Consider the following 15,000-nt stretch of genomic DNA (forward strand, 5'->3'; position numbering starts at 1 on the left):
AAACAGTAATTAAGCAATGCTCATTCATGCTTTGTTAGTATAATTTAATAGGCATTTACTTCAACTGCATTACATCATTCTTGCCTTCCTAGACATTTTAAGTTGTTTAATGAATTGCCTAGTCTAAATTGATACTGTTCCTGTAGTCCATATCTAGATTGAGTTTTCAAAAGTTGATGAACGCTGAAATGTAAAAGTACTTTGTGTTTATTTTTTCACCTCTTCCCTTTCATTTCATACAGAAAAATATGCATTTTTCAGGCTGTTTAACCATTTGGATGGTGGATTGTGTGTGAGTGGAGGGTAATGTTTCTGTCAAAGATGTGCATGACATTCTGTAGTCTAGTTGTTTGTCATGGAAGAGTACAGAATGATAAATTGCAGATTTCACAAAACAATATATGAAATAACCAAGGGCACAAACGCCTCCAAATTATATAGTTTAGTCACTTGAGCTCTTAAACCTGCATTCTCCTGCAGGCGGGATACTGACATTTTTCAAAGCTGTCTGTGTACATTTTGGTAGACCCACAAATCAATCAAAAGCAGTAATTGTATTTTTAAATACCAAAAGGTGTGTTCTTTCAAATTAATCATAAGATTCTGTATTGTCTGTCCTTTTTCATTAGTAAAATTCTCGGATTTTCACATTTATATGCCCAGCTGCGTCACAGCTGTGTAAATCTGGTTTTATCAAAGATCTCACCTACATCAAATCACATACAGTGAAAGGCCCATTACCATTGGATAGCTGAGTTTTAGAATATTCCATTGATTTTTAAGTTGCCTTTGATTGGTCAATTATACTACATGTCACAGCTTAATGCAGAAGGCAAAACATAAATTGGGTGAGCGAGAATTCAGCTTTATGAACTGTTATGCGTTTTATACACTAAACTCCACTAAAAATGCCCAAGGAGAACATGGAGATTGTTTGCTTTATGGGGAAAAAGACTTGAAGTATGTACTTGTTGTTCTTCAATAAAAGAAAACATATGGTTGAGGATGTCCTAGAAAATTTCGACAATTCTAGTGATACGGAATATGAAGACCTTGAGTCAAGTTCTGACTCAGTTATGACTCTGTTGAGAATGGCGTGCAGGCTGAACAGCTTGATTCTATGCTTAATTTGTAAGTATTGCTTATATTATAACTTTGAAACGTGGAATGCAGCTTTACCGTTCAAGCATCATGGGTTCAGTTACCTGGAAACTTCTACACCTTCTCGTTGTTAGTTTTCTAAGTAGTGCTCTCCCAATTTCAGCTGAGTACAAGCAATTTTTCTTAGCATACCAGTTAGTACAGTTATGATGTTCCCATGCTACTTGATATTTCATGTGGGGACCCACCTCTCCTGCACTGCAATGGGATGTCTCTGTAGTATGTGTTAATTTAATTTTATTGGGGGCCACTTTTCTTTCGATTGTACTTATTTTGCAGTGCTTCACAGAGAACCACTCCCACAGTCACAATCGACCCCCTCTTTGAAAGGACGGCATTTCAAAGAGTCTCAACCCACACTACTTCGCTCTTTGACTAAATGTACTTGTTTTTCAGTGCTTTACAAGGATACCCACCAACCCTTTCTTCACTCGAATGTCACTATATTGTGCCGTTTGGTTGGCAAAACTTCTTTGATTGAATGCTAGTATATCATAAAAAAAAAACCAACTGAAAATAATTTGATCACACTTCATGCACTCTTTCTGCAAGCCAAACGTGTGCCGTTTAGGTTGATTAGACACTCTGTGTGAATTGTTTGGGTTGATGTGGGTGTATGAAAGAGACACTAGCTCTTGGGCCCTTTCCTGCTCAGTGCCCAGTGCTGCTAGGAAAGGCAAGGCACTGGAAGAAACTAGTATATAAAAGTGTGCCTGTACATCGTTTATTTCAGATGTGAAATGCAAGAATAAAGTAATAATAACAACAAAAAAATAAAATTAACACAGGCAGGAGAAAATGTGTGAATTAGAGCACAAAAACCTTAATCTGTTGTACACAGTGTAGTGTTTCACTGTGTTTAGCAGTAAACAGAAATTGTGTCAAGGACGGGCATGAAAATAATTCTGAAGGTAGAGGTTTAGCTTAGTACATAACTATATGTACATAGTTACAAATGGTTTACTTGTTGCTTCAGAGTGAGATGTAGTTTGTTTTTGTTTTGTTTTTTTTCTAAAAATATATAACTGGAATACTTGTTTTAGGTATAAGAGAGTAAATGGTCTGAAAAGGGACACCTTGTGTTTTTAGCTTCACACACACACACACAACCAGGAGAAGCTGAGTAAATAGGATAAGGTAGAAACCTGTTTTCTTTACAATCCAGGCTTATATGGACAAGTATGCTTCTGGAGTTCTCCTTGTCCTGGATGCTTTAACATCATTAAATTGCACAAAAGAGTCGAACATCCTCATTGGCCTCCATTAATCTGTGTTTCTCATGCATTTTGCAGAATGGTAGTTTTCAACAAATCTATAGCAAATAGCTGGGTGAAAACTAAACTTGATTCTTTAATAATATGTTTCTGTTACTGTAGTGGATGAGACGATGTTGTGTGCTTGGCTCTGCAGCAAAAAAATTGGTATGTGTGCCTTCTTGCCTTGTACCCAGCACTGCTGGGATGATCAGGTATTGTAGCATAAACATTGTGTTAAGTTACTGGTTACTACGTAACACACATTACTTTGAGTGCGTTGCCCCAACACTGCTACCGAGTTTGTGCTAATGAAGAGCTTAGCATTATGTTTTTAGCTCAGTTTAAATTTAGCGATTTTCTAAAATACTGAGACTGATTTTTTTTTTTTTTCAACCAGGAGAAGGAATAATATCATCCAAGATTTTGCGTTAGGAATTTTATCTTGTGAACACTTCCCCCGCCCATGACTGCTGAAAGCAAGTGCAACACTAATCAGGCCAAAAGTGGGCAGCAAACATAAGCACACTATAAAATTCTCAACTGTAGCTCGATTAAGTGTTTACATGGCCAAATCACCCTGTTTCTCTAACTGGAATAAGGGTTTACATGACATTTTAGAAGCCAGGTTTCTGTGAATAACTGGGTTGTTAAAGTACATATAAACATGCTAAATAATAGCTGATTCAAGGTATGTTTTGGTTATGTACTGTAAAATCCAGTTTAATTTTTAGTGAGAAATCCCTAAAATGCCAGTTTTTAAAAATCTTTTAGTTGATATTGTTGTGAAACAAAGGTTTTTAATCATGCTTTCTTTAAAAAATGTGAAATGTTATAGTCATTTGCAGCTCCTTTAGTGTTTTTTTTGGTATGTAATTTGGGCACAATAATAGCAAACACCCCTTTGGGCATAAGAGGTTAAAACCCAACAGTATGGACATGCTAAATTCTCATACCATCAAGTTATGTTAGTTTGCTTTCTTTCTGATTATTGTTAGGTTGCAGCTTAAGTAAAAAGGAATGATCAAGGGGTCTGTATTTTAAGAAGCAAGAGAGTTTAAATTAAAGCAAAAGAAGCATATTCCATCAGCAGCATTACCAATGAAGTATAAAGCAATTGGCTACCCAATTACGAGTCAATGGAACAAAAACCTTCAGTTCTCTAGGATCAAAATTTGACACCTTTTTATTCTAGTACCAACTTCTACTTCAGTGCTCTTCTTTCCTGCTCTGGTCCTGTTCGCTTGTTGTGATTGTCCCTTCTGTTTGTCTTGTTTGACACTTTTTCACACTTTGCACTTTTCTAGTCCAAACTGTAATGGGCACTACACAGGTCTGTCTTCTATATTTGCCTTCATGTCTGTCTGCACAGTCAACTTTTGGGCTTTGTAATCCTTTAACTGCATTTGACAGCTGAAAAGTGACACTTTGGCTGCATCACTGCTATCAGGCTGCCTTCTGTTTTGATATCTTCATGCCCAAGAGATTTTTATGGATGACTAACTGAAATCTCTGACTTTAATTGAAACAAAAGTGCTAGTTTAATAAGTAATAATTTAGTATGATAAATGTAAGTAAACAAGAAAGAAAGTAAATTAAGTTTATACACTGCTCAGGGTTTTATTATTTCAGCTATAAAGCAGTATACAGTAAATGAGTAATTTTTGACTATTCTGATCAGGTGAAATACTACCATGTTTTACGTAATCTCCCTATTAGTTTGTAAGCTGCCTCTGGATTTCAGTTGGGGGGCAAAGATTGCCTCATTAAAATGGTTTCTACTATGTCCCAAAGTTATACATGCCACAGCACTTTGAGTCTTTCACTTGCAACTAGGCAGTGGTATCAAATTTACAATGAGATAAAGATGAATTTTCTTCTGTAAGCAAAATGAATAAATTGATAGAAGAGCACATAATCACCTTTACTTTCTTAGTTTTGTAATTTCTAGCATGGTGAATAGACTTAGCAATTAAAAAATCTGTAAATATGTGCTTTATTAACCAAAGTTATATAATTTATTCACAGTACAAAGAATAGAGAAGATATATATATGTGGTTGCACAGATGCAGGGAAAGCCAAAAGACATTAATCTAGGCTGTATTGGATTTCTTTCTCTGTTTTTTTTTTCCATAAAGAGGGTACAAAAATTGAATTATATTTCCCCTTTTTAATTCTTGTGTTTTTTAAAAAAAAAATGCTTAAGGATACATTATTCATTCAGTGCCAGCTTTAAACTGGTTTTGTAACATTTCTGGTCTGTTAGATGGGTAAATTAGTAAATTTGTCCCTGTTTGCAAGTTTCTCATAGCTGCATTCTTTCTCTCAGCTTATCACCTGTGAATAGATTTGTATTTGACATGATGGGCAAATCTGAAGTCTGTTCCTAGTTGGAGTCAGCTGCAAGTTAAATGAAGAAGCTTGTGTTCTCACAGGTTTAGCGTTCATTTTAAACTTGGAGTAAGAAACATATAAAAGATAAAGATTATTTCTTTTAGTTTAACATTAACAACCAGAAGTGCACATATTTTACTGTAGCTACAATGACAAAATATATAACTCTCTTATTGTTAATTTCTTCTTATGTCAGTGAATTGAGGCGTTAATTTCTGCTAAAATTTTCTTTTAAATCAGGGCCTACGAACTCCTGTAGTATGAAGAGTGTGCTTTGTATTTTTTTTTCTCGGTTTGTCAGGGTTTGGTTGCACCTTGTGTTGAGCTGCTGTTGCAGTCTTTGAGGTTTATAATGATTTTGCCTTGTTAGCATAAAATATGTTTGCTGAAAATTAGTGAACAGTTAACTCTTCACTGAAATATAAGCATTCTTACACTCAGCATCTCCTGCTTGTACACCTTGCCTTCCAATAGCGTAGCATTTCTGTTGAATAATTCCGGTACTGAGGTTCAGCACTGTATTTTTTCTTTAAATAGATAGCTATTCAAGTTTACAGTTATGTTATTAACCACTCCCTAGACGTCAGGAAGTCTCCATTTGGTTGAGCTGAGGCTGTATCTTAAAGACAGGAGAAGAGGAGACACTGCCATTTTTTTTTTACTATTTTTTTATTTATTGGCACACAAGAGCAAATTTGTGGCTGATGATATGAAGGTTAGTCCTTCAAAATTGTCAGAAATTTGTTGTTCAGTCAAAGATTTTAAGCCCCTGTGTCTGGAGTTGTACAGTTAGTCTTTACCTCCCATGCCTTAGAAAAAGAGAGCAATGCCTCTTTTAGCTTAGAAACTCCCCTAGGCTACTAGTACATACACTATGTTCAAATCCATCAGCTGTGTAATAAATACAACCAATCTGTATCTTTACACTTCTTTTTTAAATTAAAAACTTTCATTCAGTCATATGTGAATGTTTTGTGAAATTTTTAATAAATTTAAAGTTTTGTTTTAGAGGTCTGCACAAGAATGACTTATTTCCTTTTTTACTAGCAGTCTTTACTTGTCAGTGTCTATTTAATTATTTAATTAATGTTATGAAGCACATTGTGATGCTAGATTTAATTAGAAAGGTGTAGTTAAGGATAGATGTTAACAGGCTGCTTGTTCTTCATTTTTCTGACTTCCAAGGATGGCATATTGCTCTTTGACCTTTTTGGAAAGAATAGATATAACTGTAATATTAGTTGCTGCCTTTTTTGTTTTTTCTTTTTTTTGTGTGTTGGCATTCTGTTATTGTGTTTGTCTATCTGTTTGTTTCCATTAAACATCTTGGTCCCTGGTGGACCATATTTCAAGAAAATTTGGTGAACTTGCTGTTCAAGAAAATTTGATAGGAAAGTTCAGTTTTCGTTGTGCTATCAAGAAAAGAGCCAGCTGTACAAGTTTTTGTAATTTCAGTAGCAGTTATTTCAATTTGTATATTTCTATGTTTTACATGTCAGATAGCTGTTCTTAACAGCAAAATAAATTCCCAGTGCAATCCATTAAAATGACTAAATAGAGTTGTGGGTGAACTTTTTACTTTCTCATATACAAAGTATAGGGAAAGTATTGCAATCGTCCAAAGATTTGATGTTGAGATTTTGATGAATCTCAACATTTTAGACATCCCTGATTTTCTCGTATACGAAGTATAGGGAAAGTATTGGAATCCTCCAAAAATTCCATTTCGAGATTTTGATGAAGCTCGACGTCCTAGACCTCCCTGAGTATGAAAATACCATTTTTGGAAGTATGTGTTTGTGTGTGTGTGTGTGTGTGTGTGTGTGTAAAGACGATAACTTGAGTACTCTTTCAGTTCGATCAACTAAATTTTGCATACAAGTATTAGGTACAAACAGTAGATTTCTATTAACTTTTGGGCTATTTCCGTTAACCAGAAGTGGTACTTTACCTTTTATTGATGTAGCTGAGAGTCTGATTTATTCAAATTTACTTTTATAATAATTGTTCAATATATCATTAATTTGATTTGATTTGTTGGTGGTTCTTTAATGTACATAATATTAAAAATATAATTGTTGTCTTGCTGTTTACTCCTCAAATATCCATCCCCATATCCGAGTATATGAGAAAATCTAGGGGAGACCACTTTTGATTTTTCTCCTTTTGTATTTGGTACACTGAATTAATCCCAAAAGGGAAATTGTCTTTTCATCTAACCTTTGGGGGTCGGAGCACAGGGTCAGCCATTATACAGCACCCCGATAGACTTAAGATCCCTTCTGGTAGTAACTGGATTTGTACCGGCAACCTTCAAAATACTAGCACAGATCCTTAGCCTCAGAGCTACCACTCAGCGTTAACTTTGCCTTGGGTTCTTTCAATAAAAAAATGAATTTTGATTAAAATGAATCTACAGTTATGCCCTCAACCACAAAATGATCTATAATTATATCCTCAACCACAAACAACTAACAATAGTAAAAAAATCAATGTAAATTTTAGAATTTTTCAGTTGGAATATGGTGTCCATGCAAACTCTTTCAGCCACCACACACCTGTTTGGTCTTGGTTTTGAATCACATGATATTGTAAAATACTATTAAAAGCAAGATTTTTATATGCTCTTATACATGTAATTGCATTCTATTAACACTGTTACAAAAGTATTATAAAAAATAAATAAAAAGAAAAATGCTTCTGGCTGTGAGGAAGCAAATGATAAAAAAAGGCTTCAAAAAATCATCATTTTTGGAACACACTGAAATTTTACACCATTTGTAAGTTTTCTGGTATTCATTTAGTTCAACAGTTACAATTTTAGCTCCAACACACTCAAAAAGTAGACTTATTTTTCAGAGATCAAAACAATTTAATTTTCTGCTAGAATACCATTTTAAAATGTATTTGTTTTCCATGCACACCCCTGATGATTTAAGGAGGTCTCTGACACTTAGAGTTTCATAAATTGTATCCCTTTTTATTATTATTTCAAATAATTGTATCCCTTTTTATTATTATTTCAAATAATTAATACTACCTTTATGGTTTGGAATAGTTTACACCATGTTTATAACATTAATTTAAGTCCAGCTGTGCCTGTTTTGGTTTTGCTAGACTGCTTTTGAAAAATGTTTAGTTGTCATAAATTCTCCTGGGGTCAAAATAATGAAAAGATTAATTCTTTATGCTTTTTACATTTAGGATAGAATTGTGTCTATGACCTTGGATAAGGAATATGATGTAGCTGTTCAAGCAATAAAACTTTTAACCCTTGTATTACAGTAAGTATTTTGTAATATTTGTAAAAATAATAATAATAATAATTTACATTATGTCTCTGGTTGGAATTGTATGTTGTTTAATGTATTTTGTCTAACATTTTACAATATATTTTAATTAATCTTTGACAGTAGCAGTGAAGAAGTTCTTACTGCAGAGGACTGTGAAAATGTGTACCACTTGGTGTATTCGGCTCATCGGCCAGTGGCTGTAGCAGCTGGAGAATTCCTGTACAAAAAGTAAGTTTTAAGATAATACAACGTGTATATTTTTTATACCTATATAAAGGCAACATTTTTGCTATTTGTTAGGAGGAAAGTATATTTCAGAAATAGATAATTGTAAAGAGGTATGCTTCTTTCCAAAGGGGATTATCATCAGAGAAGCGAAATATATAACTTTAAAAAATAAGGTCCTGTCTTCCTTTTTTTGAATCTTAGTTGACATATCTGTTACCCAGATTGGTCCTATGACAAGATGCCCATCTGAATTGGGAGAGTTGGGTTTGCACCTGTGGTCACCAGTTATATAGTGTGACATCTCCAGTGACTCAGTCATAGCAGTTTGTGAGTAGTGTCGAACAGCAAACTACGCCAAAATATTTTTTACAGCAAATATGATGGTGACCTTGTTTGCTGAATGTTTTTACTAGAAATTCACGTTGTGCCCAACTTAGACAATGACTTCTTTTCCCAGCATCCCAGGATGCTTTGTGAGGCCAGCGTGATATCACAGAGCTGTAGGAGCCATGTGCAGAACTTTCATGCATGAGTAGTGTAAGATTATTGGCAATTACAAACCCATCAGTGCAGCTGATAGTCTGTTTTGGTTCTCTTCAGTGTGTTACTGTACACATTAGCAGATATGTTAGTGAATATCTGGAAAGCTGTAAGAACATCACATTCATTTGAAATTCTGTTATTTGTTGTTTTGATGACGGTGACAAAATGTCTTTTGTTGAGCCTCTCTGTAGTGTTTGTTTTGTATTTAATAATTTCACATTTTCTTTAAACTTGGTCAAAATCTGCCTGCAGTGTTAAAAATTGTGTGTCTTGTTGAGTCAAAGCACTCTTTAATCAATGTATGTTTGTTAGCATTCACATTTTGACAAAGGTATCCAATTTGTATATCACATAGTGAAATGATTGCTAAAAAAACAAAGCAAGATGACCCTAAAAAGATTTTTAAAAAGTGGCTTGTAATATGCAATATTCTACAGCTCTGATATAACAAAGATGTTTCAAGGCATGGAAACTTTGTATATTGTACAACATGAAAGGACTGAAGAATTGATAAAATAATTGATGAGAAAAATAAGATGTTATATTACAGGTATGACAGATGAGAGCATATAGTCAATGGTTACCATAGTTCTTGGTTATGAAAAGTTACCATATTCAATGGAAAAAGAGCTAAAACATAATCTAAAATTAACCGTTCCTTTGCAATTAATTTTTAGCTGTTGTGTCCTCAAATTTGAGCTTTTACCAGAAATCACCTAAATTGCAGACATAACTTGCATTTTTTTTTAAAATGAATTGTGGACTTACTCAGAATAATACTGTAAATTTTACTAATGTTTATTAAAAATCTATATTTTGTGAAAATGGGGGAAAAACTTTTTTTTTCTTCTGCTCTGCTATTAGGCTTTTCAGTCACCGGGACCCAGAAGAAGAAGGCATGCCCAAAAGGAGGGGAAGGCAAAGTCTAAATGCAAATTATGTGAAGACTTTAGTATTTTTCTTTTTAGAAAGTGAGGTTGGTACTTAGATTACCTTTTCTATATGTAAACATATCATTTTTAATTATAAATATTAATATTTGATTTAAAATTGAACTGTGGAAATATCATTGCTGAATTTACATATATTTTTTTCTTGTTAAATTCTACTGCTAATTCATTAAACTTAACAGTGCACGTTTTGTTTTTGCAGCTTCATGAGCATGCTGCTTACCTTGTAGATAGTATGTGGGATTGCGCTACAGAGCTTTTGAAGGACTGGGAGTGTATGGTCAGTCTTTTACTAGAAGATCCTCTCCCAGGAGAGGAAGGTAAGCTCATTTTTATGCAGAGTAATATTTTTGGATTACATGATGTCTCAGTGCAGTTCTTTTTTGAGTCTCTAGCTTTATTTTTTTTCCTCAAGTTTTACAGTTATCTTGCTGTGTAGTGTTTTTTTTTTCTTATTTGGGCTACATGAAGTCTGAATTGATGCATTTTGCATGTAACTTACCTTTCTTTTTCAGCTTTGACAGATAGGCAGGAAACGGCACTCATTGAAATTATGCTGTGTACCATTCGGCAAGCAGCTGAATGCCATCCTCCAGTAGGAAGAGGAACAGGCAAAAGAGTGAGTGTGTGATGAATTATTCTTTGGTGAAAATTTGCACTACAACATTAATGCAAAATATCTTTTTTTCCCCATTGCAAAAGTGCATTCTTTTTCTGTGTTTATGGTTTTAGTTTGTTACTGGTTTTGTTAGAATTGGCTGCTATCTCAAACCTTTATAGTATCTAGTTCAAATCCTGACCATTGTAATGTTTATGAAGATTTTGGTCATTCTTCCCATGTTCGTATTCTTATTTCTTATTTTCTATTTTTCCTTCATATGCTGTGCTTCTGGGAAGTGGTGGCTGTGTTCACTTGTGTTACCTGTATTGCAGTAAATAACTGCAGTAGGTAGTGCCTTAAATTCATTGTAAACATTATTCTCTGTCCTTTTTTTTTTTTTTCCCCTAAGGTGCTTACAGCGAAAGAGAAAAAATCACAGCTGGATGACAGGACGCGATTAACTGAATTATTTGCAGTGTCATTGCCTCAGTTGTTAGCTAAGGTATTGTAAGCATGTTCTTTTATTCCTTGAAGAGAAAGCCAATAGAAGTTTGTTTTAATTTGTCTGCATATATCAGCAAAGTCATAAGACATAGAATGCTTGATTCAGTGTCAAACTTGCAAACTAACAATATAGTTGAATATTCAATTGACCAAGGCAGTGATATATTGCTAGCTCTTCTGTCAGAGAATCTTAGCAGTAAGTAGTTGTTAATGTGTCTAATGCAAGATATTTCATGTAACTTTGGTTTGGTTACAAATACTTACTTTAAATTCATGATTTTTTTTTTCTCCACAGTTTAATAACAGAGTGATATTTTAAAATATTTTAGTAGGTGCCCATATCTAAACAGCAGTATGATATAAATGTTTTGAAAGTATGGTTCAGGAATATTCATGGAACACATTTAAATGGATATTTAATTTTATCCAAGATGTTTTCTTTGTGTGTAGCACAATCGAGCATTTGTTGCCTAATTTTGTAACATTTTTGTGATTCTTTGTCTCATGCCATTGTATTAGACAAAAACAAAACATCCACAGAGGATCTCCTATAAAAGTTTGGTCCCCTAGCTAGTTAATTTCACACCTTGCTCAGTATTTGTCACCATTTTCCCCCTTTTGTTCTACAGTATTTTTACAGACCACCTTTCAGTCTGTTGTCTTTAATATCACCTCATCTTATACTGTATAGCTACTGGGAAAATAGATGTAGATGTCAATTAGAGGAACCAAAGAAAGATGGAGAGAGCACTAAAGGAAATAGGCTTCTTCTGTCTGAAATTAACTTATGAGTTCAATGGAAAAGTTTCTACTTTCTCAAGTGGTATAGCTACAAGAAAAATATTTATATCAACTTTTATATAAAGAAACATTTTTACACTAAAAAAGAAGTAAAACAAACTATTCTTCCTGAGTGGTAATTGCTGTATCTTAAGTGAAGTCATAAACTGCAGAGTTAAGCAAAGTAAAGCCAAAAAGTGTGTTGCAATTAAAACTAATATCTTAAAGAGTTGTTAAAGGCACTATTATTAGCAGCCTGCTTTTAGAAATAAAATAAAGTTGAACATTTTTTTTCATATGTAGATTTTGATTAATTTAAACATCCACGCATTTTTAAGAGCTCGTAACATGGGACTCAAATAGTGCTGTTATTGCATATTTTTATATCAACTAATCCAACAGTTGGATCAGTTTTTATTTAGTGAAATAGAATACAATCGGTATATTTCAATAGTGAAAGGTAATTGGTAGTAAAGTATTTAAACTCTGTGAATAATTTCAAGAAAATAAATCATTTGTGTATTTTAAAAAAACAAATTCCTACAATTTTAAAATTAAGAGAATTCATAGTTTAATAATGCAATAGTCATTGTTAATTTTTGCAAGTACTTTGTTCTTAAAGTTGTTACTTAGTAGTTTTCTTTAAACAAATACACATTATAAAAATTTAATAGGAAATATGATTTGTTCTAGAAAATGGTAATTTTTTTGGTCATTCGACCCATCTGTTTGTGAACTTGTCATTATTAAGTGAGTCTGTTTTCTTTTTACAGTACTCTGTAGATGCTGAAAAAGTAACAAACTTGTTACAGTTGCCGCAGTTTTTTGACTTAGAGATTTATACAACCGGAAGATTAGAGAAGGTGAGCTTTTGGTATATTAAAAATTAACATTTGGTATATTAATACCATTAAGTATGTATCCCATGCTCAGATATAAATTTTTATTTCCTATTCTGATGATGTTTTCTCCTTAATTGGTTAGATCTGTTTTATTACACATATTATTAAACAAGAAAGTAAACTATTTGGAGGATTGTTTGAGTTATTAAGCAGACATTGTGGAACATCAGGTTTACCATTGACTTAACATAATGGAAATGCAATATTCAGAAATAAAGAAAGGTAAATGAACCTGTATTATAGTTTGGATTACTGCAAGACTTTATATTAAAGCCATTTAGATTCAACCTGTACATTTAGCTTAAATATATTTAAAAGGGGTTAGTGAAGGTATGCATTAGAATATTCTGCAAAAGACAAAACTAAAAAAATATTCACCCCTAAAGCAAATACACAAAGGCTACACAGTTGGGATGGGTGATATGGAAAAAAAGTTTACCACTGTAATTTTTTTTCATATCAGTGGGTATCGATATATATCACAATATAAATCAAATCACTTTTTCTGTCACACTTAAGGTTCCTTTTTACTCCTAAATGAGATGTGAAGATGTCATAAAGTAAATTTTGGTTTAAACAGTATTTATTTTCTGTCAGAAGCTGAACATGTAAAATGTATTGTAGAACATTATACAATTGTATCTCAAATAAATAAAATGGGTGTAGGTAATAAACTAAAATCTTACTTCTGACCATTCAAAAGCTTCAACAAACACAAACAAAATGCAGAACTAAATTCTTTGGTCAATTCCAAATAAATAAAATGAGTAATACAAAATAAAAAAGTCCCAATTATGACCAGTCAAAAGTTTTCATGGTTTATAGGAGAACACACTAAATTTGTTTATCAATTTCAAATAAATAAAATCTTAATTCTAAAACTAAAATCTTAAAGCTTTCAAGTTTTACAGGAGAACACAAAATAAATCCTTTGTCTAGGTCCATATAAATAAAGTAGGTATTAATACAAAGTAAATTCTCAAAAAAACTTCCTCTATACTGTATCCTTTCCTTTGTATAGATTCAAACTGTTTTAAATTATTTGGAAACAAACCCACAAATAGGGAAAAAAAACCATTATGTACAGTGTATCCGGAAAGTATTTACAGCATATCACTTTTTCCACATTTTGTTATGTTACAGCCTTATTCCAAAATGGATTCAATTCATTATTTTCCTCAGAATTCTACACACAATAATGATACCCCATAATGACAATGTGAAAAAAGTTTACTTGAGGTTTTTGCAAATTTATTAAAAATAAAAAAACTGAGAAATCACATGTACATCAGTATTCACAGCCTTTGCCATGAAGCTCAAAATTGAGCTCAGGTGCATCCTGTTTCCCTTGATCATCCTTGAGATGTTTCTGCAGCTTAATTGGAGTCCATCTGTGGTAAATTCAGTTGATTGGACATGATTTGGAAAGGCACACACCTGTCTATATATGGTCCCACAGTTGACAGTTCATGTCAGAGCACTAACCAAGCATGAAGTCAAAGGGATTGTCTGTAGACCTCCGAGACAGGATTGTCTCGAGGCACAAATCTGGGGAAGGTTACAGAAACATTTCTGCTGCTTTGAAGGTCCTAATGAGCACAGTGGCCTCCATCATCAGTAAGTGGAAGAAGTTTGAAACCACCAGGACTCTTCCTAGAGCTGGCCAGCCATCTAAACTGAGCTATCGGGGGAGAAGGGCCTTAGTCAGGGAGGTGACTAAGAACCCGATGGTCACTCTGTCAGAGCTCCAGAGGTCCTCCACCAATCAGGCCTGTATGGTAGAGTGGCCAGACGGAAGCCACTCCTTATTAAAAGGCACATGGCAGCCCGCCTGGAGTTTGTCAAAAGACACCTGAAGGACTCTCAGACCATCAGAAATAAAATTCTCTGGTCTGATGAGACAAAGATTGAACTCTTTGGTGTGAATGCCAGGTGTCATGTTTGGAGGAAACCAGGCACCGCTCATCACCATGCCAATACCATCTCTACAGTGAAGCATGGTGGTGGCAGCATCATGCTGTGGGGTTGTTTTTCAGCAGCAGGAACTTAGAGACTAGTCAGGATAAAGGGAAAAATGACTGCAGCAATGTACAGAGACATCCTGGATTAAAACCTGCTCCAGAACGCTCTTGACCTCAGACTGGGGCGACGGTTCATCTTTCAGCAGGACAACGACCCTAAGCACACAGCCAAGATATCAAAGGAGTGGCTTCAGGACAACTCTGTGAATGTCCTTGAGTGGCCCAGCCAGAGCCCAGACTTGAATCCGATTGAACATCCTCTGGAGAGATCTTAAAATGGCTGTCCACCGACACTTCCCATCCAACCTGATGGAGCTTGAGAGGTGCTGCAAAGAGGAATGGGCGAAACTGGCCAAGGATAGGTGTGCC

The 15,000-nt window shown here is 34.1% G+C and overlaps 1 protein-coding gene across 3 annotated transcripts in view; it reads left to right on the forward strand.

The window, feature by feature from the left end:
- The window catches only part of stag2b (stromal antigen 2b), a 210,987-nt gene that overhangs the window by 149,371 nt on the left and 46,616 nt on the right, over nucleotides 1-15,000 (forward strand). For 2 of the 3 annotated variants that reach the window (XM_039766312.1, XM_039766310.1), the window contains exons 12-18: nucleotides 8,014-8,093; nucleotides 8,223-8,330; nucleotides 9,738-9,849; nucleotides 10,026-10,143; nucleotides 10,339-10,442; nucleotides 10,834-10,926; nucleotides 12,482-12,571. In XM_039766312.1, coding sequence (XP_039622246.1) covers nucleotides 8,014-8,093; nucleotides 8,223-8,330; nucleotides 9,738-9,849; nucleotides 10,026-10,143; nucleotides 10,339-10,442; nucleotides 10,834-10,926; nucleotides 12,482-12,571 — 705 coding nt within the window. The remainder of the gene's footprint in view (nucleotides 1-8,013; nucleotides 8,094-8,222; nucleotides 8,331-9,737; nucleotides 9,850-10,025; nucleotides 10,144-10,338; nucleotides 10,443-10,833; nucleotides 10,927-12,481; nucleotides 12,572-15,000) is intronic. The other variant, XM_039766311.1, reaches the window with a different exon arrangement.

The sequence above is a fragment of the Polypterus senegalus genome, chromosome 10 (assembly GCF_016835505.1).
Source record: "Polypterus senegalus isolate Bchr_013 chromosome 10, ASM1683550v1, whole genome shotgun sequence".
Lineage (NCBI taxonomy): Eukaryota > Metazoa > Chordata > Cladistia > Polypteriformes > Polypteridae > Polypterus > Polypterus senegalus.